Below are 24999 nucleotides of genomic sequence, written 5' to 3'. Positions count from 1 at the left end.
TTGCACAGAAAAAAAAGATGGCAAACCTTTCTCACGTATTGTTGTTCTTCTCTGGGGATCAAATTAATTTTCCCTGGCAAGGTCTTGACTTTAGGAACTTTGTGCAGCACTTGAAAAGCTGCTCTTGAGACGTAAGCCCCCTAAGTACACCGTCAGTGATACATCATTCATCACCCAATTGCCTGAAAATATTATAATATGCAACGTAATATGTTATAGGTGACAACAGGGACCGATATCTTGTGGCCATGAATGAATTTATTCTTGCTTTTTGTGCAGACTTAAAACAGGTTTTGAAATATCTATCTATCTATCTATCCATCCATCCATCCATCCATCCACCCACCCAGAAATGGATGAATGAACGGATGGCACAGTGACTGCGCTTATCCCCATTGCCTTTTGCCTACAACATGGTATATGTTCTGTTTTTACATGCCCTGTCCCATTCTGGCTGTGCCCCAGCCCTGTGTTTTGCCAGAGATAGGCTCCAGACTTCCCTGTGAACCTTCCCTGGATAAGGAGATTGGAGATAGATAGACAACAGATACCTAGCTCAGTCAGTTGAGGCTCGTTCCTCGTACTCTGGCCACTTTCCAAGTCATGGCTGCGTCATCAGCCGGTCAATGTGCATGGCAGTGGGATAAACGGACTATATTTCACCTGCGAAGGTATGAAGGTAATTGGCTGGGATTTATTCCTTGACTGCTCACAGGTTCATCAAGTCTGCCTTCATCAACTCCTGAGCAGTGCCAGTTTATCAACAGTGAGGGAAGGGCGTGGGTGCAGCTGAGTACATGAATCATAGGAAGACAAGTCGGCTGCCCTCTGTTGCTGGGCATGTTTTACAGCATTTCAAAGATGCAGATTTGGACACAAATAAGAATGAAACCTGGGATAAATTAAATATAAATAAATAACAATAAAATAACTAACAAATAAGAACAATTCAAATTCATTGTGCTACAAACAAATACAAAATTACAGAGAATGCCACATAAATAGATGCTGATCTTATTTAGAGAAGAAATTTGTTCTTGGTGTTGTTGATTTTTATGCATTTACTTAACCAAATATTCAAATATTGAGTCTACAGTTCATTAAACAGTTAGGCAGTACTTTAGGCAGCCTGTTTTTTAAATTGTTCACAATATAAATATTACTAAATTGCCCATAGGTGTGCATGTGTGAGTGAATGGTGTGTGAGTGTGCCCTGTGATGGGCTGGCCCCCCGTCCTGGGTTGTTCCCCGCCTCGTGCCCATAGCTTCCGGGATGGGCTCCTGACCCCCTGCGACCCAGAAGGATAAGCGGGTTGGAAAATGGATGGATGGATGGATATCAATATTATTACTATATATTAATTTATATGTTGTAAAGTCTTGTACATATTTGCTCCCGGAATCACAATCAAAGCTAATCATCAGTATTGAAAGTCAAACCATATGTATGCTTAAAATAAGCATATGCATACAACTGATAAGTTATGTAAACAGAGCAAATACAAGAGGTGGAAAATCACATGCAAATAGATTCATTATCTTTGCTGTTACAAGGTTTCAAATGATACAGTAGTTCACTGTTTAACTTAAAGTTATTGTATTTAAACTGAAACATTTAGAATGTCATTTTAGAACTTTTTCCATTTAAGAAACAAACATATATTGAAATATTGAGCTATAGATATATCAATGTATGTTGAAATGAGAGAACCTAGAATTATATGAATTTGAATTTAAACACACATCTGATGTAAGAATCACCCATTTCCTTTCACTTTATGGGTCGTATACTTAATTGGGAAATGTACTTCAGTTGAAGGTGAACAGTGCCAATCTAATTCCACCTGTAGTTCTGTAGGCGCCTACCCTATACTGTAGACCTATAGTGGTTGTGCAGAGAGAGGGAGGTGAACTTGGCCATCTAACTCTGACAAGAAGCGAGCCAATCTACAGACGACTGCAGCACAAAGGAGATCAAGCCCAGGTTTCTGCTGTAGGACATACAGAAGACATACAGTATAGATGTATTTCTATGTCTTTGTTGATACTTTCCATTACATCACTTGCTCATGCAAAATATTATTAACCCCAGACCAAAACAACCACAAAAACAAATGAAAACTGATATCATTACCCATTATTTATTTATTTGTTTGTCTGTTTGTTTTCTTGAGCTATTATCTGTTAGCTATCATCTTATTATTTTGGGAAAAGGTGTTACCTGTAAATATGCTCATATTAACCTTCCTCTAGGACTAACTCTGATTATCTTTTGATAATTTGTTAGCTTGGCGTTGAGTATGTAAAGCCAATGGGAATAGTTCAAATATATCCACAGGCTGCCAGACAACCTCTTTTCTTTGAAACAGCTAGGGTATATAATAACTAATGTAATTAATTGTTATTTTGTGTCCCCCACCAAGAAATGCCTAATTTAGCTGTATTTTAATTATCATCAGATATGTGTAGGCTAATTGTCTGTTGTGTTAATAGGTTTCCCCTTTTCTAATGTTTGAACAAGTTTAAAACTTAAGGAATTAGTTCAGTTAGTTTAGTTAAAGTTTTAATAAGTGCAAGGCCATCTCCATTCATCAAGTTCATGGACATTTCTGCTGCTCAATAATTAAGGGCTTTCAGATGTGCATTTTGAGCAGTGACCCGGATTTCAATGTTCTTATAATTCATTCTGGAAATACAGTATTCACAGCTGTATTTTTATTTAATAAATCTATTTTTACTCATTTTTAAAACAGTCTAACATAGCAATGTATCATGTACAGCTGTTGTTTGTAAACATATTTTGTGTTCATGAAGTTACTAATATATATATTTCAGATATATGTTACAAGCAGTACAAAATAAAAAAATGACATTGACATGAGGATTTATGGCTGTGAACTGGAAGCACCAAAAATAAGTCCACACCTAAGAATCATGCACTGTTGAAAGCAAATGATGTCACTCCCAACTTTCACAAGTTCTCCTGCAAGGCTGACTGTCACCCAAGACAGAATTGTACCTTGAATGGTGTCTGTTTGCAAGCTTGTCTTGTCAGAGAGTGAAATCTCCTCATCAGTCTGCCTTCTTTCCAACCAACATCTGTCTTACCTAAGTTGAGATTGGTTTTGTGCTTGACACTACTGACTAGATATAAACATTATATAACATAATATCTGATATTATAATGCATTTATGGTGTGGTTTGTGTGGCATCTCACCCAAAAGCCTCTCAAGACACCTATGAGTCATACTGAGACAAATAATGTTAACAGAATACTCCTTAAGCAAACAATTTATTACCCTGTAAACATACATGAAAAGGCATTGATATTGAAATGTCAATACTGAATTGATATATTTAAATTTATCCAAAGAGGTCTGTCCTGTGTACTGCCTTTTAAATATACAAAATCAGTTTAGTGGAGAAGATGTTTCATATACATCACTAACAGGTATGTAAAGCAAACCACTGTGTCTCACTAAATACACTGGAAGACCTATTTTACATCACAATTTCAATTCAAGGACATAAGTGTCCTTGACGCCAAAACTGATTATACTTATTAGTCAGTGAAAGGTTAGCTGAATGCAGTATTTGTAAACTGTGCTTACGTGAACGTTCTAAGCTTAGAGTTTACAAGTCAAATCATGGTGGCTTTCTTATGCTTAATAAAATACATGCTTAGGTCAGCATACTGTAGGTCATTACTTATGAACTCAGCTGCACAAATGGGGTAAATACAGTTGCAAAATACAGTTGTTTGTGCAAGTTTTCGGATTAAATCTGTTATTTTTTAGCATTCTCATCTAGACTGCAAGCTAATATGCCTTCAATTAGCAGCCAACCATAACAGAGTCTTCAAAAAATAATATTTGCACCAGCTAAGCTTGCTAAAATTCTTGGGTGTAAAGGCAGTTACAAACAAGCAATTATTGCACTCAAGGGCAATTCTGGGAACACAGTAAATAAAAATAACTGAGATCACATTAAAACACACACAGACACTTGGAAAGGCAAATAAGTACTGGGCTACTGTCTGGCTGCAGCCCATTTGAGATCTGCATAGAAATCTGTTTACAATGAAAAAACAACACAACAGCACTTGTCACTATTAAAGGTCAATCTTTTAAACAGGCTGTCACTCACCTGCTGCTCTCCAAGAGTCCAGCTCAGTAGCCTTACTGTTGGACAGGATACAAAGCATGTTACTCTGCAGGTCTGAAGGTTAGAGCAGAGGTCTTAAGCTCTCTGTGTGACATGGTAGACCAACCTGTCCAATGGTCCTGAATAATTCCAACTTGCTGGAGCATCTTAGCAGTTCAGGTCTGATATGGCACCACACCTATGTGAAATGTTTTGTTTTGTTGTTTTGATACCGCACAGTGGGCAGATAGCGCTCTGTGTTTTGTCTTATTGTTTTATATATTTACCTCGTTGAACAGAAAACTTTGACTGACACATACTGTTCTTTTGAGAGGCTACAAGTTTGTGTTAGTACTGTCTTCGAATAGATATTTATATTTCATATGTGAATTATTTGTTTCTTGACAATTTATACATGTTTTTGCCTCTCTGAATACTAATAGGTCTTCTAATCATATTCATATGATTTTGAATATCACAATAGCATTCTCCATATTTATACTCACAAGCTATGCCTCCGTAAAAAAGGAGAAAACATTTGAATTAATTTTAGCCAGTTTATCAAGAAAAGGCAGTAATTATCATTTAATTGCAACATAATATCTATTGCAATTTAATGATTAAATGATTATATAATATAATTATTATTTTTCCATTTGTTCTTCACAGAGTAAATTGGAGATTAGAAATGGTATATTTCTTTCTAAACAATGACATTTCAAGAGACAAGCCAATCTATCAGGCTTTTATTAATTACACTGTGTAAATATATAGACAGTCTTATTGATGAGGTATCTTAATTCTAAGTGCTTATAAGGCAGGATTAGGAAGCTAGAAAATTAATTACAAGGTGAATCATTGTTGTACGTTAATTTGTCTTTCTTGGGTATTCACATCCACACTGCAAATAAATGTTTCCTTCTGATTCAGAACAGCTATTGCACATGCCAAAGTAATAATTAAGTCTGTTTTACATATTTTCTTATTAATTAACTAACGGTAATATGTAGCCCATGATGCATAAATGGTTAGATGATGGATGGATTGACAGAGAAACGGATCAGTTGTATGTAACAGTGTCACTGAGATAAATCTAGATGCTGTCCGAAAAACAACAATGTATTCCCTAAACAACCCCATCACTTCCTCCATCATCTAATCCCTACCCCTCCCACACCCCCACGTTAAATACCACGGTATCTCAAAAATATTATCGTAATATCGCCCAAGCCTACCCTACACACTCTCCCCACCTCTCCACACAAAAAGGCCAAGCCCAACTTCATCTGACTTGTCTCAGTGTAATCAGGCTCTGCAGATCTGTGCCTGCGGCTGTTCTTTCATATGCCGTCTCTGGCTAGGACTAAGGCAATGTGACACGATTAAATTCTCCCACGAAAAATTTGCAACGTGGGGATGGGGCACCCCCACAATAAATTCTGACAAGTAGCCCATGATAAATATCATCAACCGGCTAACAGAATGCTACTGATGATTTTGCCGGTAGCTTTGACTTTTGTGCAGTTTTTATTAATCCACCCGTACAATGTGTGTGTGCAAAGTTTGGTAAAGTTTTAATAAACATTTTTTGAGTTATCATACTGAAGAGAAGTGAAATAGAGTGCCTGAGGCTGTCCTCTTTGCTCTAACTATGCGGTGCTGCTTCAGTTTTGGTGCAATTTGTGTCCAATTTGATCATTTCCAGATCTTCACCCATACAATGTGTCTGCCAAGTTTGAAAATGATCTGTCAAATACTTTTTGAGTCATCATGTTACCAAGATGGAGTGTCTGAAGCTGTCCATCCCTTAGCTGTCACTGTGCATCACTGGATCAGTTTTGCTGCAATCAGCCTCATAGTTTTATGTGCTCCAGATTCCATATTCACCTATATAATGCGTCTGCAAAGTTTGAAAAAGATCTGTCAAATACATTTTGAGTTATCGCACTAATGAGAAAATGTCTGTGGCATAATGGATGAATGGATGGATGGATGGAACAGTTGTATGTACCAGAAGATTTATATTAAATATAACTGTACTTCAGATGGAAAGAAAAGATCAAAGATGCTGTTATTGACTCATCTTCCTGTTCATAATAAAATTAAAGCTGCCACGGTCATCAGGCCTACTTAACTGCAGAAATGAAACGTAAATAATAATGATATAAAGGACTTCAGGGGGCTCAGTAGGCAGCAATGTCACCTCACACTTACCAGGTTGGACTGCGTACACCACCCCCGCTCTGACTGCGTACACCGCCCCCGCTCTGACTGCGTACACCGCCCCCGCTCTGACTGCGTACACCGCCCCCGCTCTGACTGCGTACACCGCTCTGACTGCATACACCGCCCCCGCTCTGACTGCGTACACCGCCCCCGCCCTGACTGCGTACACCGCCCCCGCTCTGACTGCGTACACCGCTCTGACTGTGTACACCGCTCTGACTGCGTACACCGCCCCCGCTCTGACTGCGTACACCGCTCTGACTGTGTACACCGCCCCCGCCCTGATTGCGTACACCGCCCCCGCTCTGACTGCGTACACCGCTCTGACTGCGTACACCGCCCCCGCTCTGACTGCGTACACCGCTCTGACTGCGTACACCGCCCCCGCTCTGACTGCGTACACCGCTCTGACTGCGTACACCGCACCCGCTCTGACTGCGTACACCGCCCCCGCTCGGCATGTGGGGTTTCCATGGTCCCCTGTGTTGTTTCCTTCAGGTGCTGCAGTTTCCTCCCACGGTCAAAAAAAAGATGCATTTAATCTCTAAATTGTCCACACTGTGTGAGTGTTTGGCCTGTAATGGGCTGGCATCCCATCCAGAGTGCTCCCCCTATGTATAAACAGTTGGAGATGGATGACTGGAAAAAGGTCTCTCTCAGTTTGGTGGTGAGGATTAAAGAGGCACTTAATGTTTTTCTTTTTTTGGAATCAGTTCATGTTGAAGAATCCTTACTTCTGAAAAATGAAATAAATACAAATTTCCATATATAATAATTGAGTTTTAGATTTTCATGTCACATGTTAATGGCAATTTAACATCAAAATATTTATTTGATATCAAAGAAACAGATAGAAGCAAAGGCCTCTTTCCGTTGAACATAAAGTGTTTTTACTCAAAATTGTGATCAGTAATGAATTCCCTTTTCCCTTAAGAGACAGTGAGCCAGTGCAAAGCAGTCAAGCATGGGCTGTGATTATATGTAATAGGAATTAGTAATAGGTCAATGGAAGTGCTTTGTATAGCAATTTGCTAATACATTCTTAGCATATTTTGTGTACTGTAGCACAGTGTTTTCGCAAATATATTTAATTACCTGACTCTCATACATTACTTTTTGTAACATTTTTAGCAAAGATCGTTAGCATGTAAAGCAAGTCACAGCCTGCTATTACTACTATGCTGTAAGCAATAATAGAATTTATGTAATTTTCAACATATACATATTGAGGGTGGTGCATAATAATGAAAACATGCCCATTGTACACGGAATATATTTTCTGTTTGGGCAATGCAACAAGAATGAACATTTTTAAACAATAGCAAAAGCCCATCCATCCATCCATCTTTTAACTGTATATCCAGAGTATTGGAACTCCAGCCAAGTAGCAGTAATTCGTAGTAAAGTCATAATTTCTTGAATTAATTGAAATACAGTTTTTTTTTAGAAAATTGAGTATTTCGATTTCATGATAAGTGTGATGAAAGAGTTTACGGAACACCTACCAAGACAAACTTTGACACTGTGGCTTATGACAATGATGAATGCAATACTTTTCATCCCAAGAGGATTACGTGGATCTTATATCCGAACTGCAAGAAATGACACATTGCTTTCATACATATCCTATATCATATGGACAAGATGTGTTTCATTGTCTCACTTGAATCTGGGCCAATAAATAATGACGTGTTATGTTCTAGGAGAGAAGAAATGTTCCATATTTGCTGAGTGTCGGTTCACCTCATACATTTTTTAAAATATCTGGGATTATTGAAAACAGGGAATTAGCTCAAGGGATTGTCGTTTGCTGTGTTGTTTGGAATTGCTAGATTGACTCTTTTCCTGAGTATTGATCCACAGATGTGAGCTCACATGTTTCCCTACTGATTTTATGATTGCACATTTAACTTGCTTCAAAAATGCCCAGCAGTTGCATTACTGAGTAACATTCACGAATATCTGTGGAGTAATAAAAGTAATGTCAATCTACTTTTATTTTTTTAAGTCATCACAGGGGGAAGAGAGGATAAGCTTATTTTTCTGCATTATACTGGTTTTAATTCAACGGCCAACTGCATTTTGCATTCAACATTTCAAAACTCTATGGGAGTTTATCTCCCTGCACTGTGCTATTTTTCATTTCCATATCATGGTTTAGGCATGTATTGTGTTACAGAAGTCATTCGTAGATGCTGCAAAATTCTACAGTAGCGGTGCCCAAGAATCATGAAATTCATAAATGCTGGCAAAGATTTCTGCTTTGGGGGAGCTATTGTGTGTGGCTGACTGTGACTCAGATTGCATGGGGAGGTACAGGAAGTTGGAAATGGCAGTAAGGCTCAAACGGCAGGGGAACGACAGTGTGCTGAGCCATTTTACGCCACTGATTAGACCTGATGTGATGCATCTGTCATAAAAATTCCCGTTTCATTACTTTCAAATGTCATCACCATTTATAAAGTTCTTTGAGGTCCAGGACTCCTAATTAACATTTTAAATTGAATTGGGCTGTACATTACCCATTTACAGCCTTATTTAGAGTTCTGTTTTTCTGCAATCATGAAATAGGCCTGCCTGACAGCATTCGTTCATCACACATTGGAGTCTAGAATTAGCATCAAAATATGACATGTCAACTGACCAGACAGCGCAAAGAAAATTTTAAGTATGAACGATATTTATGGAGGGCATATATTTAAAAGCATGGGCTAAAACAGTTAAGTAGTAACTGCTGTATATGGTATATCGCATTTTCAGCCTTCTCGCAAAGTGAATTTCATTAAATGAGATGTGTGTTTCTTACTCTCCTTGGAGGCGAAGAAGGAAGATTAAGGCATTTCGATTTATTCTTGATACATTTATCAAGTCAGCTAATTAAAATATATCAGATACTACATAGCCTTTTTAGTATTTCCCTCCATGCTGTGTATATAGCAAAAAATCTTAGCAAAAATAGAAATCCGTGTATCCGTGACGATACATTGATGCCTCATGGTTTATGTTTAGTGTAAATAAATGTTTTATGAGAAAAATGATGCATGTATGTAGAGAACTTTACTGTAAAGAATGTGTAATAATGGGTGTTGCCGGTGAAATCTTCTTCTATTAAATGAAGATTTAAATACGTTAATATGTTCATGCTGAATTCCTGTTTCCTAAGTAAAGGAGTCCTTTGGGTTTGATGCTGCACACGCGGTTTAGCCAGCCTAATCACATTTAATCACAGGCGAGTGATGTGAATCGGATGCCTTTGATTCAGAATAATGGGAGCAGAGGCCAATGATAAAAGATAAAAGCTTGTTACCACCAACTTGTCATGTACCCGGAGAGAGCCTGAGGGGCTTTTAACTCCGTATCGCCCCAAGCAACTACATTTAAAAACTTGGGAAATTAAACAAATCAATGAAATTCCTTTTCCAAAGGAAGACAAATTGGTTTTCCTATACGACATGGCACCATTTTCTTTCATGTCATCTGTGTTATTAACCTCAAATATGTCGATTACTTAAATAATAACAGCTAATAGGCAAATATTGCTTCTAAATGAATAAAATCATTTAGTACTGGTGAGTCTTTTCATGCCAGGTTTAGTAACCCATATATGCCTTGGATGACCGATGACAGTCAATGTATGGATACAGTATTTTAAAGCAAGACGTATCTTTACAGTTCTTTTACAGATAAATGATCTTGAGTTGTTCCTTTTTTATTTTCACTTTGATCAAGGATACAATTGTCCAGACTGCTGTTAACTTTCAGGTGATGTTCCCTTTCTGTCACCATTAACACTTTCATTTCAAGGTCTTTCTCTGTATTCAAACCAACCAAGCTGTTTTTTTCAATAGGCTTAAAATATCCTTCCACTTACTGTGGAGAGTAGCTGTCACATTTACCTTACACCAGTGGTTCCCAACCCTGGCCTTGGGGACCGCGTGTGTTCCCTGTTTTTTCTCTAATCAGCCCCTGAATTAATTTCGCTTGAGTGGGTCATTCCCTGAATGCTGATATGGGTCTTGCAGCTATAAGCACTTAAGATAATCAAGAGGGCAAGGGATACTTTAGTTTGAATAAAACAATTAAAATTACAATTAAAATGAACAGAGTTTAACGTGACATCCTGATTATGCAGGCAGGTCAGTGTACCGCTGTGCACGGCCGTATAACTCTTAGGTTCCAATCCCTTAACTTTGCCCCCATTTTCATTGCTTTTCCACAGCTGTTATGGGGTTTGGAATAGCTACTAGTTTTCTTTGAGTAACGCAAAATGTTAAGATGTTAAGTCATTTGAGGCTAGGTTCAAGTCTAAGCATCCATCTGTTTTACATCAGTGTGATGTCCTGTACTCTTCATGGTCACAATTACTGAAAATTAATAAAATATGATGTTACACTTTCTGAAACATTCATGTGGCGCCAATCATGTAATCGTTCACATGATTAGATTTGAATAGACATATTATTACTTTTCTGGTTTCAGGCATTGTTACTTTATTCATTGATTGACTTCAAATACTCACAAGTTTAAAATGCGAATCCATAGCATCAGTCTCTCCTGTACTATCCTATTTTTGTTTGTAATAGGCTTTGACCAGAGTACACTTTGAATTAAATATTGCTCGGTATCAGTGTGACAATCTTTGCCTCTATTTAACGGTAAATTAAGTTTTTCCTTAATTTAGGCTGTGGGTTTCTGATTGATAAAATACAACTTAGCCATGAAACGAGATGTAAAAAGGGTTAAATAATTAGCAAAATCAGATCACACAGTATTTCCATTACCCCTAGACCTGGAAGCCATGTGAAACTCAGTGATATTTAAACATTTCTTTAATGATGCCGATCATTGGCCTTCATATTAACCAGGATTACAGACACAGCTGGAGCGAATAACATGATAAATTCAGGTAATCACAATTCAGGGCATAATTTGTGTGTGTGTGTGGGTGCGTGCATGCATGCATGAGTATGTGGATTATGTTTATATTACATTGTGGGGACGAAATGTTCCCCTCAATGTAATAAAAACCTGATTTTTTGACATTGTGGGGATTACTTTTCAGGTTCCCACAAAGATCTGTGAATGAAATAAAAAAAAAAAAAAAATGCCAAAAGTCTTTTAGTTTAGTTACTTATGGTTAGGGCTGAGTAGGGGTTAAGTTCGTCATGTTGGGATTTGAGTTTTCCCCATAGAAATGAATGGAGAGTCATCCCCAAGAATTAAAGGCAAATCTGTAGCAATGCCATAATATGTGCAAGCTTTCGGTGCTGGTCCTTGCTAGGGCAAACATCGGGACTATCATGATGCACGTCTCATCCAATCAATTTTGTGTCTGCATTTTAAAAACACCAACTGAGCAAATTCATGTCGCTTGTATTGGCTATATAAATAAAATGTGCAACATTTGCATGGACAAAAGAAGTCATCCCACATTAATCAGCAGCCGTGCCATAATTACCTGGAACTCGTGGTTGGAAGTGTTAGTTAAAGTGTGATATAGCTAACAAAGGATGGAATACATGGCAAGGGAACATGGAAAGAAAGAGAAGTACGCCACCGAAGAGCTAGTTTGCTGCATGTATCAGTAATATGGTAGTGCTTAAGCATTACAGAAATTTCATTTCTAATGTTTGGTGTTACTAATGCCACAGCATGTGTACCTGAAAAAGTAAGCGAGTAGCAAGTGCTTAAGAAGGTGTGCCGGGCGTTCCCTCCTTTCCTCCCTGCGTTTAATCTACTGACTGTGGGGCTCTGTTTTCTGCAGCACATTTGCCGAACAATGCCTGAACACACGCTAAACAGCAACTTTAACGAAGCTTGACATTCTGCCTGTGCTGGTTTGAACTCAGAATGCTGGGGGGTGGGGGTGCTGAGGGAGTGCAAACCAGTTTGGATGGGGGCCGCGAACGGGGCGGGGGGGGAGAGGGGGGGGGGGGGGGGGGGTTGGATCCTTTGTTCCAGCACTTATGACCCAAACCTCCTATTATCCTTTTAGAATAAATCTGTCTAGAATTAAGTATGTCAAGTGCTTACGCCCATGAAAGGTACTAAGCGGTGATTTATTGTTTGGAATAACCTGTTTTTAAAAGCATTTTTTCCTGCCCCTGCACTCGCTCAAGTATGCATTATTCATAGTATGATAATGGATCAAACTAAGAATTCAAAAATGCACTGATTAATTGAAGAAGTCAATATTACAGACACAGCAGTGTGCTTTCATTTTCCAATGACATTAATAAGATACAATTTTTGATGAGATTATTAAGGATGGATGGATAGATAGATAGATAGATAGATAGATAGATAGATAGATAGATAGATAGATAGATAGGTTAGAAACATATTGAGTAATATTCAATCTTATTACGGAAGTGTATATACTAAGTAATTCACACAGTACACCAAGAGGCTGCAGTGGGTAAGTTATGGTCTGCTTCCAGAAGTGATCAGCAGGAAATTTTATGAAAAGTTAAGCAGTGTAAATGGTTATGGATTAAAACCATGTCCCCCTGGACTTCACTGTCCAAGTTAAGTGCGTCATGCTTTTCAAGTGTATAACTCTGACTGATATATTTTCTTTTTTCTCTTTGATGGGGACACCCAATGATACATTGTCACCCTGGGAGACACTCTTCCCAACCAGACAGACAAGGTCATTATTATGCATTATGGGATGTCCTTGACAGTTCAAGGCATATGCATGGCATGTCTTGGAAAGGAATGATGCAATCCAGGCAAATGTGCTCCTGGTGATTATGGGGCCTTCAGAACCACTGTGTTTAAAGTTATAAACAGACAGGTCTTTAGGGCGTGACCTTACACACACCTTAAAGTTTGGGAAGAACATCCTGAAAGGCAGCTTATCAAAACATCTCTCTCCCCAGCTGGCAGAGGTAGGTCCCTGTGGAACCTGCCAAGTTGTGTTATGATGTATTAAGGCTTCTGTGAGATTCAGATATATTTTTTAACTGCACACTGACTGAGTTGTGACTATTGTTGTACATTTATTTCAAGTCACAGGAATGGCTAACGTGTTACTTTTTTTTTAAATTCTGGATGTAGTTGCCCTTTGATGAAGGCATCACTTCTTATCTGCGAACAGATGGGATACCTTTAGCATTTCAATGAATTAGGCACAAGTGATCTCCATACCCTTTCTCTACAAAATACTTGCTAAACACTAGGAGTAAAATTGAAGAAAAAACGTTTCTAATCAGACATCCAGTTCTAGTGTCTAGAATGTCCTACATTGATTCAAAACCAGCAATCTGAGTCAAAAGGAAATCAGCCAAAAACCAATAAAACAATAAAAAATCAATACGCTTCTCATGTCACGTTTACTGCATATTGTACTAATAATGTTTCATGTTAAGATGAAGATGATTATTAAGTTATGTGGAAGGTGGATTTGCAATGCAAAATAAACAGTAATTTAGTTAAAACAAACCATAAAAAGCACACATTTTGAATGTTTATACTTCAAGTAAGCCACAGTAAGGAGCATTACCTCATCCCACCAGGGCTGGGGGTTGTCCTTGTGCTGTGCCTGGTTGGACTAGGTCAGTCTTTCCCAATCCAGTCCTCGGGGACCCACAGACAGTCCACATTTTTGCAGGAACTGGGAGGGAGCAAAAACATGGACCGACTGTGGATCCCTGAGAACTGGAAACACTGGTCAAGGTGAAACAGCATTTCTCCTAAATTGCCCATATTGTGTGATTGTGTGTTTACCCTGCAGAATGAATGGCATCCTGTCCAGGGTGTTGTACTGCATTGTATCTTATGCTGACTAGTGACTGGACGATGTACAGTATGGATGGATGTATGGATGTATGGATGGATGGATGGATGGATGGATGGATGGATGGATGGATAGTTACTAAATAAATTCTATGTAACAGTAAATAAACACATAACATTATAAATAATAGCCACACTTTCCAGTTATTCTATCTAATGCGCAATCTGACCATTCCAGCATCATCCGTTTCCTGAACCTAGGACATTCTAATAGGAGATATCAGGGCCAGCTTGGGTGTCCTGGCATCTTTGGCAAGATTCTGCTGCCCACGCCCCAGAAGAGCAGAAAACAAATTTAGTCAGTTCATTTATATTAAAAACTCTTCAGTATATCTAGCTAAACCGCATCTGTTTCATAAGAAAAGTAGTGAAATATTAAAACTACTGTAAATAGCTACTGTAATGGAATACAACCACTGGTATTTCTTCTGATTTTTGTCACCTATAGGGCATGCTGTCTCTGTAAGAATTATCTCCTTTCTTTGAACTGAATCCTGGCACTTGAACCTGCAACCTTTAAGTAACATCTGTGTCTTTCACCAATATGTTGCCCTACACAGTGGTCAAATTCATCAATTCCAGATTATTTTGCAGACATTCAACCAGAAATTTGCCTGTAAATTAACATATTTAAATGGGACCTACTCTCATATTCACCTGTACACATTCTTTTTACTCAGATCTTGGTTGTTTTTGATCATTTGCAGTATAATATGTCAGCAGTGTTTGCTTTGGGCTAGAATGATGAAAACAGCAAATCTTAGCATGTAACCAAGCTATGCCTAAAATTTTTATTAAAGACTTTTCACATTACAGTGCTACAATGACCTACAAATATGAATGTTATATGTCTTTGCAAAGTCACATTTCTGTGGGCATTTATGGATTATTTTGTTCTAGACATATAACAATTATGTGTGTTTTTGTACAGTGTTCTGTTTTTTTCTTCAATTAGTGGGAAGTCCAGATAGAGAGAGAAAATAATTACAAGTTACATCACAGACACGATGTGCAAAATAATTAATGTGATGTGAGTTTATGAAAACGACATGATATTAGTTACTAATTTGAAGTAAATTATCACTATTTATGTAAAACAGAATGCATCTTTATGCAATGAATTGGCCTATTAAACAACCTTAACAGGGAGGTATTATTTATAGTTCAAGAAGCACACACAGGCTTAATTGGCCTGCTTTGAGGAGTAGCATATGCCCGATCCAGTGGGAGACCATCTGACACGGACACTCGCTGATGGCCGCCTACATTAGTCTCCATATGTGGATAACAGAAGGCTCATATGCGCCATGTCCTTCAGGTAATGAATGTATGCAGTACCTCTTTATACAGAGAGTAATATTTCCTGACTTACTCTGTGCCTCCATTTCACTGATGCACCTCTTCCTATCGACCAATCAAGCTCTGTAAAATTTAAAAAAAAAAAAAAAGTTAAATGTGAAAAGGTGTGATTTTTCACTGACCAGTGCATGTAGCCAAATACTTCGTAATTAGCATTCACTGGTCTGTCTAGACATTTAAGGTTTTTCATTCCTGTGGGCGATTCCTCGAAGATAAGGTTGCACTGACTTGAACTTTCTGAGACACTTTTAATTAAAATAACTTTAAAAAAAAAAAAAAAAAAACTTGGTAGAACCTTGATTGCGCATGATAAGTTGCCAGTATGAATGTATAAATAATCAAAGTGACCATGGGGGCTTCTGTAGCATAATTCTACAAAGAAGTGCACCTCTTTGCACGGTGTAGTTGGAAATATCATGCTGTTCAATCAGCTTCATAAAATCAAGATTCCAAGAGAATCTGTTTATTTTAGCATTAAGGTCGTGAATGTGTCCATTTGACAGATTCCTTTTTTTTGGGGGGGGGGGGGGGGGGGGGGGGGGAGAGATCCAACCAGGTATTCCAGTGAAATACGGAAACACAAATTCAACACCCACAGCATTCCATAACTTAATGTTTATTGTGTGCATTGAAAATTCTGATATGTGCCTTGCCTGTAACACCTTCACTATAAAAAATTAAATACATACATAAAAAAAAACGATGGCTTGTAGATGCACAGAAAGTTCCTTCCTAAAAGTTTTCCTTTACCTAATGACCTAGAAAAAAGTTTTTGAAGTTTTATAACCCAGGTACATGTTGGAGAAGGGAAGGAAAAAAAAAAAAACGTAAAAGTAGAATAACAACATTTACAATTCTCATTTTCTTATGCTCAAAGTACGATGGATTTTAAAAATATATAAATAAATAAAAATAAGAATCTTCAATCATAAAGTAAATTATTTCACATTCCTTACTTTTATCCCACTGCCGGGAGAATCAGATTTTCAGTCTATTTTCCCTGTAGATTTCAGCTGACCCAATTTCAAATTGTTCGTACCTTGCAGGTGTGAAAGAATATTTATTGTATTTAGTATTTAAATTTAACTTCCTATTATTAAATTATGAACTTCAAATAATTCACCAGTGATATAAGGAATCTAGTGCATTTTTGAATTCTATAAAAACAGAAATCCTTGCGTAAGTCATAACATGCAAATGACTTCTTGGTGAATTCTTTGTAGCTTTTTTTAAATGTTTTTTATACTTTTTTCACAGGCTTAAATGTTAATTAGTCATTACTCAAAATATAGAATTTGTTCATATGGGCAGAGTTTTGCCGGCATCCTTATTCCAATGGAGGGTCACCTTGGCTGTCCAGCTTATTATGCTGTGGAACGAACACCTACGCACCACATTCAGCCTACCTTCCAACTCCATTCCAGTCCCAATTACACCAGAACAACAAACGGATGCACACAACCAGTTGGGCAAGTGATGCGGTAGGCTAGAAGCGGTTACACTAGACTGGGCCCATTGACGTATCTGTCAGTCGTCACGACGTGTTCTGCTGTGACATGCTAGCTGCTTATTTGCTGTTTAGATCTTGCGTTTTATTGCGTGCTAAGCGTTAATGTTTGTTAACGGCCAGTATAATCTTAAGCCATGGTTTTTGAGGCCTTCAAAGTAAATTAATTGTTGTTAAGATTTGGCGCTTTCCAGCATTAAATACAGAACTACAGGTGTTAATACATTATGCACAGTATAAAGAGGCAGCATTATTAGGTTTCTTTCTGTTCTTTTTTCATGAGGGGAAAATGATGAATATTTAGTAGAAGTGAAAAACCATACAATTCAGTAATAATCATGCAGTGCAGTTCCATTAAGTATAGGTCATAATAAATCTTGACCACCCCCTTTCTCTTTCCCCAGGTCATTCTTATGCTAACCAAGCTGTTCGACTTCAACTTGGGCAGTGTCACAGAGAGTTCCCTGTGGAGGTAAGAAAAAGGTTATTTTCATGCTTAAAATACATTTGGAAATATAAAGGCATTTAGAAGAATCTGTTCCAAGTTATGTTGTTCTAAACAAATTCTGGATGAAAAAAAAACATGCGTCAACTGGCCATATAATTTTTAGTTCCAGGAACGTTTATCAAAGGTTACGATTAAGGTATGGAAACGTTCTAAGTGTCCAGTTTTCCTGACCCTGCCAGAATGTTCCACTACAACAACTAACGATAATAATGTGGTAGAACAGAAATAATGATGCTGTCTTTAAAATTCTCCTTCTTGTGTCGTATCAAAGAGAACAGACGAGTCACACATGTAGGGTTCTGTTCCATCATGACCGTTCAGGTTGTGTCAGGCGCTATGCCACGCACCTCAGAAAGGCTTGCTGGTGCTTGTCTTCTAGGTAATGGCCGGGAGTCCTTAAACCTTCTGTAAAATCTAACCATCATGTTATCATGACTGATAACAGTGCAGGGCACAACTGCTTCGGTAACAACTTGTGCAATGGATAAAAGGTGTAGGCTGTAATCCTGATGTCAAGTGTACTTCAATCTCAGGCCATGCATCCCCTGATTGCAACTGCTGGGTAAATCATGTTGTGACCATTTTAGTCGCTAATTGATTAGACCCAGAAAACAAGTGTGCGGATCCAGTTTTGGACCTTAATATACTGGACTAGCTGAGTAACTTTCAGGTGCAAGCATGGAGTGCCTTTTATCAGTGGGCAAACTTCATCAGTTCAGCGGTAATACGTAAAAAGTGGCAATTTTCGTACCCTGCCTTAATCCAATTTTTGGGGGTTATTCACAAGGGTGACCGCAGCTCCTGACAGCCCTTCTGAACCAGCACTAACCTCTCCTTGTTTTGGAGAAGGTTCTTCTAGAGTCTGTGCAATTCTTTACATTGCATCAAATCTTATAGAGAGAGGGGGTAAGATACTGGGCTTGAGAATTACATTACTCTGCTGCAGTATCTTACAATGTAAGCTCTTTAGTTTGTGCTACAAACCTGGTGTTTGATAATGCTTATTCTTTATAATGCCAGCCGCAGCTTTGCCAAGCACTGTCGAAAATGTAAATGCTGTGGTTTAAATGGGATTAATGGTACTAGTTTTTACTGTAAACAATGGATTGCTGGGCATGTTCTGAAAGGAATGATATAAGATGACAATCCAGATATGACTCATTCATATATAATGTGCTGAAATATCCTCTTTATGCACAAAATGTTTATATTTCCACAATGTATTTAAATAACATGTTGCTCAAAATCAAAGTGCTTGAATGGTCTCCATTTTTCTTTTCACACATATAGTATATGAGGCCAATTTAGAAATAAAATTAGTTCTTTTCAGGCAGAAAAAGCTGCTGTGTTATTACTGTGCTTAATCTTAAATATTTTTTTGCTTGTTGAGAATCAGTTTATATAGTATCGTTTAAGACAGTCACTCTCCCACCTCCAGTATCTTGTATATTGAATTATATGTTTAGTTATAAGGAAAGTTGATGTAAGCGCATCATCTCACCTCGCAACATAATCCTTCAGTCAGACATGCACGTACTGTAACCTGAAGATAGATTATAAATGGTGAGGAAATCTCTGAGTGTATTGTTGAACAAAGTCATGCATTTCTCACTGCGGCGACTGCTAATTGAGAATAATCGGTAGAGGACATTATTGAGCTGCTCTCTCCAAGGTTATTTTCAGCATCCATTCTGTGACGCGCTTATGGCTTCTTATGGTATTCTCATGGCATTTTGCGATGGCAGAAGAAAATTGAATCCACTAATAAGACCAGAAACTGATTTAATGGATTTTTGGCATTTAAGTGACTGTACGTTAATCATCAGAAATGTGTGGCTTCGAAATCATTATTTCTCTTCATCCCTCAGATTAAAAATATAAATAGGCACGGCAAATGTAGTGGTCTGTGGTAGATACTTGTATGTTTAAGAAAGAGAAGTAAAAAAAAAATTATATATGTATATATGTTCCGAGTGCAATCAGTTCATGTTTCACCATGCCTGTAATAGTTGCATTTATTGGAGAAAATTAGTATTGATTCAAATCATGACACTGAAAATGATGTAACAATTGCTTATGATAATTCAATCAAGGGATTATTATGATGGCTGTGAGGGATGAAGTGAAAGTGACTAGAGAGGCCCTAGAGGTACAGTACAGTATATGCAGCAAAAAGGACCTAGAAACCAGAAAACTTAGGCACACATTAAACTTTTTTTAAGTTGCGGTTGCCACCTACAGTGCACTGTGGGTGCATCTTCAGCTGAGACCAGGAACAGAACCACCTGCCACAGGGATTGTGCTGAAGGAGCAGGTGTATCTGGAATCTTTTCCTTTTTCTGGGTTATGCGGGGGGTGGGGGTGGGGGGGAGAGGAACAAGACAAAAATGAAAATCATATCAAGGGGCAAGTGTAACTAATCAATACGAACAAATCTTTGACCTATCTCTCCCTCCCAAGAGGGCCCAACATGAAAAAAAAATCCATCTATCTATTCATCTTTCAACTACTGATCCAGTACAGTGTCATGGGGAGCCGGAAACCGGGAACCAATGCCGGGCAGCATGGGCTACATGGCAGGGGAACACCCCGGATAGGATGCTAGCCCATGGCAGGGGAACACCCCGGATAGGATGCTAGCCCATGGCAGGGGAACACCCCGGATAGGATGCTAGCCCATGGCAGGGGAACACCCCGGATAGGATGCTAGCCCATGGCAGGGGAACACCCCATATAGGATGCTAGCCCATGGCAGGGGAACACCCCGGATAGGATGCTAGCCCATGGCAGGGTGCAGACACACACCAATTTACACCTTTACACTGAAAAATAACTCATAATAATAATAATATTAATAATAAGAAGAAATGTATGTGGGTAATGTTAAACTGTATGCCATAACATTCACTCTAATGAGTGCCCCTCAGCAAACAGAGGAGCGCACATATAGCAGTAAGCTACCACTGTTTCTTCAGCTAGTGAAGTAACTTCAACACTGCTAATCCACAACTACACTATTATTCATGTTCAAGTGTAAGCATAGAGTAAGCAATTATAATTTGTTTTCAAAACAAACTATATTACTTTAATTTGTTTATCGAAATAATGCATGTTCTCATTTTCAAGTCAAGTCAAGTAATGCTGAAATGCCTTCATAAATGGATGTCTCCTTAATGACTAAATGATTACTGCACCATGGTCATTTTTTCATTAGACTTATTTTATTTTGAAGTAAAAATACTTCTGCAGGTGCACATTCATGCAGTGTTTTCTTTGTCAGTGTTTAGTTAGGATTGAGAAATCAAGGCTTATGAGCACCAATATTAAACAGGGTCCTCTTTATGTATCGTATATATACACTAACAACACAGATGATTTAGTTAATTTATTATAACTCATTTATTGTACAGTTAATTAGATTTTTGTTTGTCTTAACAAGTAATTTTTCACCTTGCATTATATAATCTGTAATTTAATTGCAAATAAGCATTCTGGTCTAAATAATGCCATATAATTTTAGATGTTATAATCAAAACCAGAGAGTGAGGGAAAAGCAGCAAATTAGTGCTCAGCATTTATATGGGAGCTCCTTCAGGACAGCTGGAAAAGCAGAGCAGGAGGCCACCTCATGGAACTGCCATAGAGGAGAGAGTAGAGTTAGCCAGTCCCTGGAGCCCTTGGGGTTAAGGGCCTCGCTCAAGGGCCCAATGGTGGGATCACTCTGCCCACCATAGGATTTGAACTAGCAGCCTTCAGAGTCCCAACCCGTAGAGCTGCCCCCCCCCGACAATTTTTTTTTGTTTAATACCTTTTTGGTCAATGCATACTCCATATATGTTATATTATAGTTTAGATGTCTTTATAAATAATTTTTAAATGTAGAAAATTGTACAAATAAACCTCTTTATGGGCACGTATGTCCAAACTTTTGACTGCTATTGTAAGTGCAGCAATTACTGAATCATCATAACCATGAAAAAGCTAATACAGTATTTAGCTTATTTAGAAATACAGTACAGGTCTTATTGTGTTTACATGTGAGTCTAGTATATTATTGTATTCCTAACATCTATCCACATAACTACCCCAGGCAGGCACAGAGACTGAATCTGGAAAAGCTTTACAAGACTGAAATATTCTCTCATAATCTGCTATTTATCTTCTAATTAAACCGTAAAATCGTTCCTGATTTCCTAGGGCTTAGTCTTGTCTTAGGCTAGGTGGTTTCTTTGTAATCATGTAGAGAGTCAAAGGGAATGCCAAAAGTACACCATAAAGTCTGTTACTGACCTCTGGGCTATAAGAGTGTTGATCAATAGCAAGATGATATCATATGCCACGCTCCATGCGTTAATGCCATCCATTATCACCAGTGTTATAACTGCAATATAGTTTATATTACTGAAATATAGAGTTATCAGTAAAGTGTGTAATTGAATCAGCAGTTGATGTATTATAGCTTTTCTTAATAAGAAGGAGTTGGATAGTAGTTATGTAGTTATAGATGGAATTTTGTGCATAAACTCTTTATATATGTCTTAATATTAATAAATAATATAAAATATACTTGAATTTATTCAGGTGTTTCAGTATTGAGCAGTTAAGTGCTGTCTTTTTGGTAGCCATTTTACATGTCTCAGGTGATATTGTACTGTAAGCATTGTTATAATGCAGATCAATTGCTTCCAAATATGAATGCTTTTTTTGGCCTATTTACTTCTATTGTTTTTTTAAAATGGTTATTTAAAAATGTTCATGGGATTCCCATTAATTTTCAGGTCCACAGACTATGGAACAACTTATGAGAAACTCAATGATAAAGTTGGGGCAAAAACCATTCTGAGCTACTTGTACGTCAGTCCCAATAACAAGAGAAAGGTAAGTTGCATGTTATTGTATTTAATGAAAGAATGTTGACCAAGTATTACACAGCATTTTACAATCTATTCTTTTAAAAAAAAAAACTGTTGAATGACAAGGAAGTTTGGGAAAAAATCTAATTATTAATCTCCTTTAAGAATAAATTGCACTTCTATGTTAAATATATGCTACTGCATACCACATGATCAACATAAATGACATTTTCTGAGTCAGGAACAATGAAAGGTTTTGAAAAACTACTGAGATTTCATCTAGGTCAAATTTCATATTCCACTCAACTGCCTGAAGTTGTAATATGAGTTGTGCAAGGGTGTAATTGTTTTGGAAATACAATGCATGCAAATAATATTAAGCTGGAGTTTAATTAGATCAGGATTTGACTACCATGAATTATGACATACAGTACAAACAATATTACATAAAAGATCGACAATTTTACTCAATGTATAGTTTAAAATGTAAGAACTAGTCCATATTGTTTTTACCCTAATTACACTATAGTCCCATTGACTCTTCACATTGGAATTTCCTTTTTCTCTGTCATACATATGGGTAGCGTTGTTTTAAAGCGGTTTGCATGATACTGGAAATAATGAGCACTTGTGACTGTGTTCGTACTGTTGCCTAACTACTGCTTTTCCTAGAAGCTGAAATGTAACGTTGTCAACACACTAAGAAACAACTTAATTTTAGCTGAAACAGAAATGGATTCCATAACATTTATAAACATGGTGAATATCTTACTTCTCTCTAGGCAAAAACTAGGAGGTAAATTCTTTTTGGGGTGGGAATTTTTTGAAGGGGAAAAAAGGAAAACTTCAAAGTGGATAGATTTTTTTTCCCCCCGGAAAACAGATACTCTGTGGATTGTTTGTCGTTGACATTATGAGGACATTGCAGTTTCTCTACTGTTCTAAGGGATGCTTTAAACAAGCCCAGAGAAGCAGAATATGCATCTGAGGTTGTGTTATTCAATGCTGTGCCATCTTTTCTACCTCCATCTCAGATGTATATCCCTTAAAAATACCATAATAATGCATCCTCTTCAGGCTCTCAGATATGAGTCTATAACTAGTGATCACGATTATATGTAGCAGCCTTGAATTCTGACTACAGTTATTCTCCATGCTCTGTTACTTTTTTATGACAGACTTATTGTGTCTCGTGGCCTAGTCTTGTGCAAACTTGCCTTCTTTCCAATACACTGTATTGCTTTGCTCTCCAGATGGAACCCCTACGCCAGACACAATAACATTACTGTCGTAGCTTTGTGATTTACCCGCATCCCAAATGCCCGTTTCCACCATAGGCATCCTGGTCGTGTTGTGCAGCTCCTCTCTGCAGGTGCCATGTTTCTAACCATGCTGTAAATGATTACCATGGTTTTAATTAAGTGCTACAGCGGAAAGTATCACCCAGACCTCTTCAGCAACAAAGCTCCCCTCCCCCAATAACACCAACATGTTTATTAATTACTGTATGTCTTTTTCCTTTTCATCTTGCAGCAGCTGGTATCATAACGATGTAACATTCCTGTTAGGGAGTTTCTCCTTGCCACTGTCACCTCTGACTTGCTTTTTGGGGTGATTAGGCAGGAACAATGTAACACCCTTTGAGACAATGTAGCCTTATGAAAATGCACTATACAAATAAAATTGCACTAACAGTGGATTCGTCAAGGACATACATTGAAAAGATGGTTGGGAAGTCACACGAGATCACAATCAGAGGTATCCTTCATCTGAAAGCTTACATCCACAGGCTCGAGTGCAGTTACCTAACTTAGGCTAGTGAAGGAGCATGGCATAAGCAAATTGAAGTATTTTCTCCAGAAGGAAGCTAAATGATCGAGACGAAAGAGAATGCAGTTGCCCACAATGCCAAGGAATTCAGCTGAAGTCCAGCACAGAGTGAAAAAAGCAGAACTGCTATAGAGCAAGCTGCTGCACGGACAGTTCTACCGAGACAGAGAGAAGCCCAGCAGTCAGCAAGACGGCATCTTTGGCATAGCTACATAGTTCCGGTCTCAAAGGAGACAAAAAGAACCTGATCACAGCCCTGGACTAACTGCGCGGAACACCAGATACCGCCAGAAGAACATGCAAGACCTGCGATAAGGTGGAAGAACATGCGAGTCAGTTGTTTTGGATTATTCACTCAGACACAACATGGTGGACAGCTACATGCACTGGACAATGTGCAAATACATTTCGGAACATGTGCCAGACAAATGATATGAGCATATACCCAACAAAGAAGGCACCAGCAACCACTGCCATGTGCAACGTGGACATGCCTGTCAATTGATAGCAAAAGTACTGAAAGTATCCGTAACGCATTATAATGGTCTGTATAAGAATTAAGGAGCATCGTAATGCATTATAGAAGATGCACTGCAGCTTATGAAGTATTATAATCAACACTATAATGCCTTATGACTGTCATTAGATTATGCTGTAATGTTTATTAATTCTTATATCGCCCATTATAATACATTATGGATGTTTTGTCATGCATTATGAAGGTGTCCATAATTTTATTATAGATGACAGCTTCAAGTAAAACGTTACCAAA

The 24999-nt window shown here is 38.0% G+C and overlaps 1 protein-coding gene across 2 annotated transcripts in view; it reads left to right on the top strand.

Annotated features, from left to right (window-relative positions):
* The window catches only part of sorcs1 (sortilin-related VPS10 domain containing receptor 1), a 120599-nt gene that overhangs the window by 39787 nt on the left and 55813 nt on the right, over positions 1-24999 (top strand). For both annotated transcript variants that reach the window (XR_002836549.2, XM_023798746.2), the window contains exons 2-3: positions 17441-17508; positions 22323-22422. Coding sequence is in view for 1 of the 2 variants with exons in the window: in XM_023798746.2 (XP_023654514.1) it covers positions 17441-17508; positions 22323-22422 (168 nt within the window). In the remaining variant the exon portion in view is untranslated. The remainder of the gene's footprint in view (positions 1-17440; positions 17509-22322; positions 22423-24999) is intronic.

Source organism: Paramormyrops kingsleyae, chromosome 20, assembly GCF_048594095.1.
Source record: "Paramormyrops kingsleyae isolate MSU_618 chromosome 20, PKINGS_0.4, whole genome shotgun sequence".
Lineage (NCBI taxonomy): Eukaryota > Metazoa > Chordata > Actinopteri > Osteoglossiformes > Mormyridae > Paramormyrops > Paramormyrops kingsleyae.
Note: the sequence above shows the minus strand (reverse complement) of the source record. Positions and strands in the feature narration are given on the sequence as shown.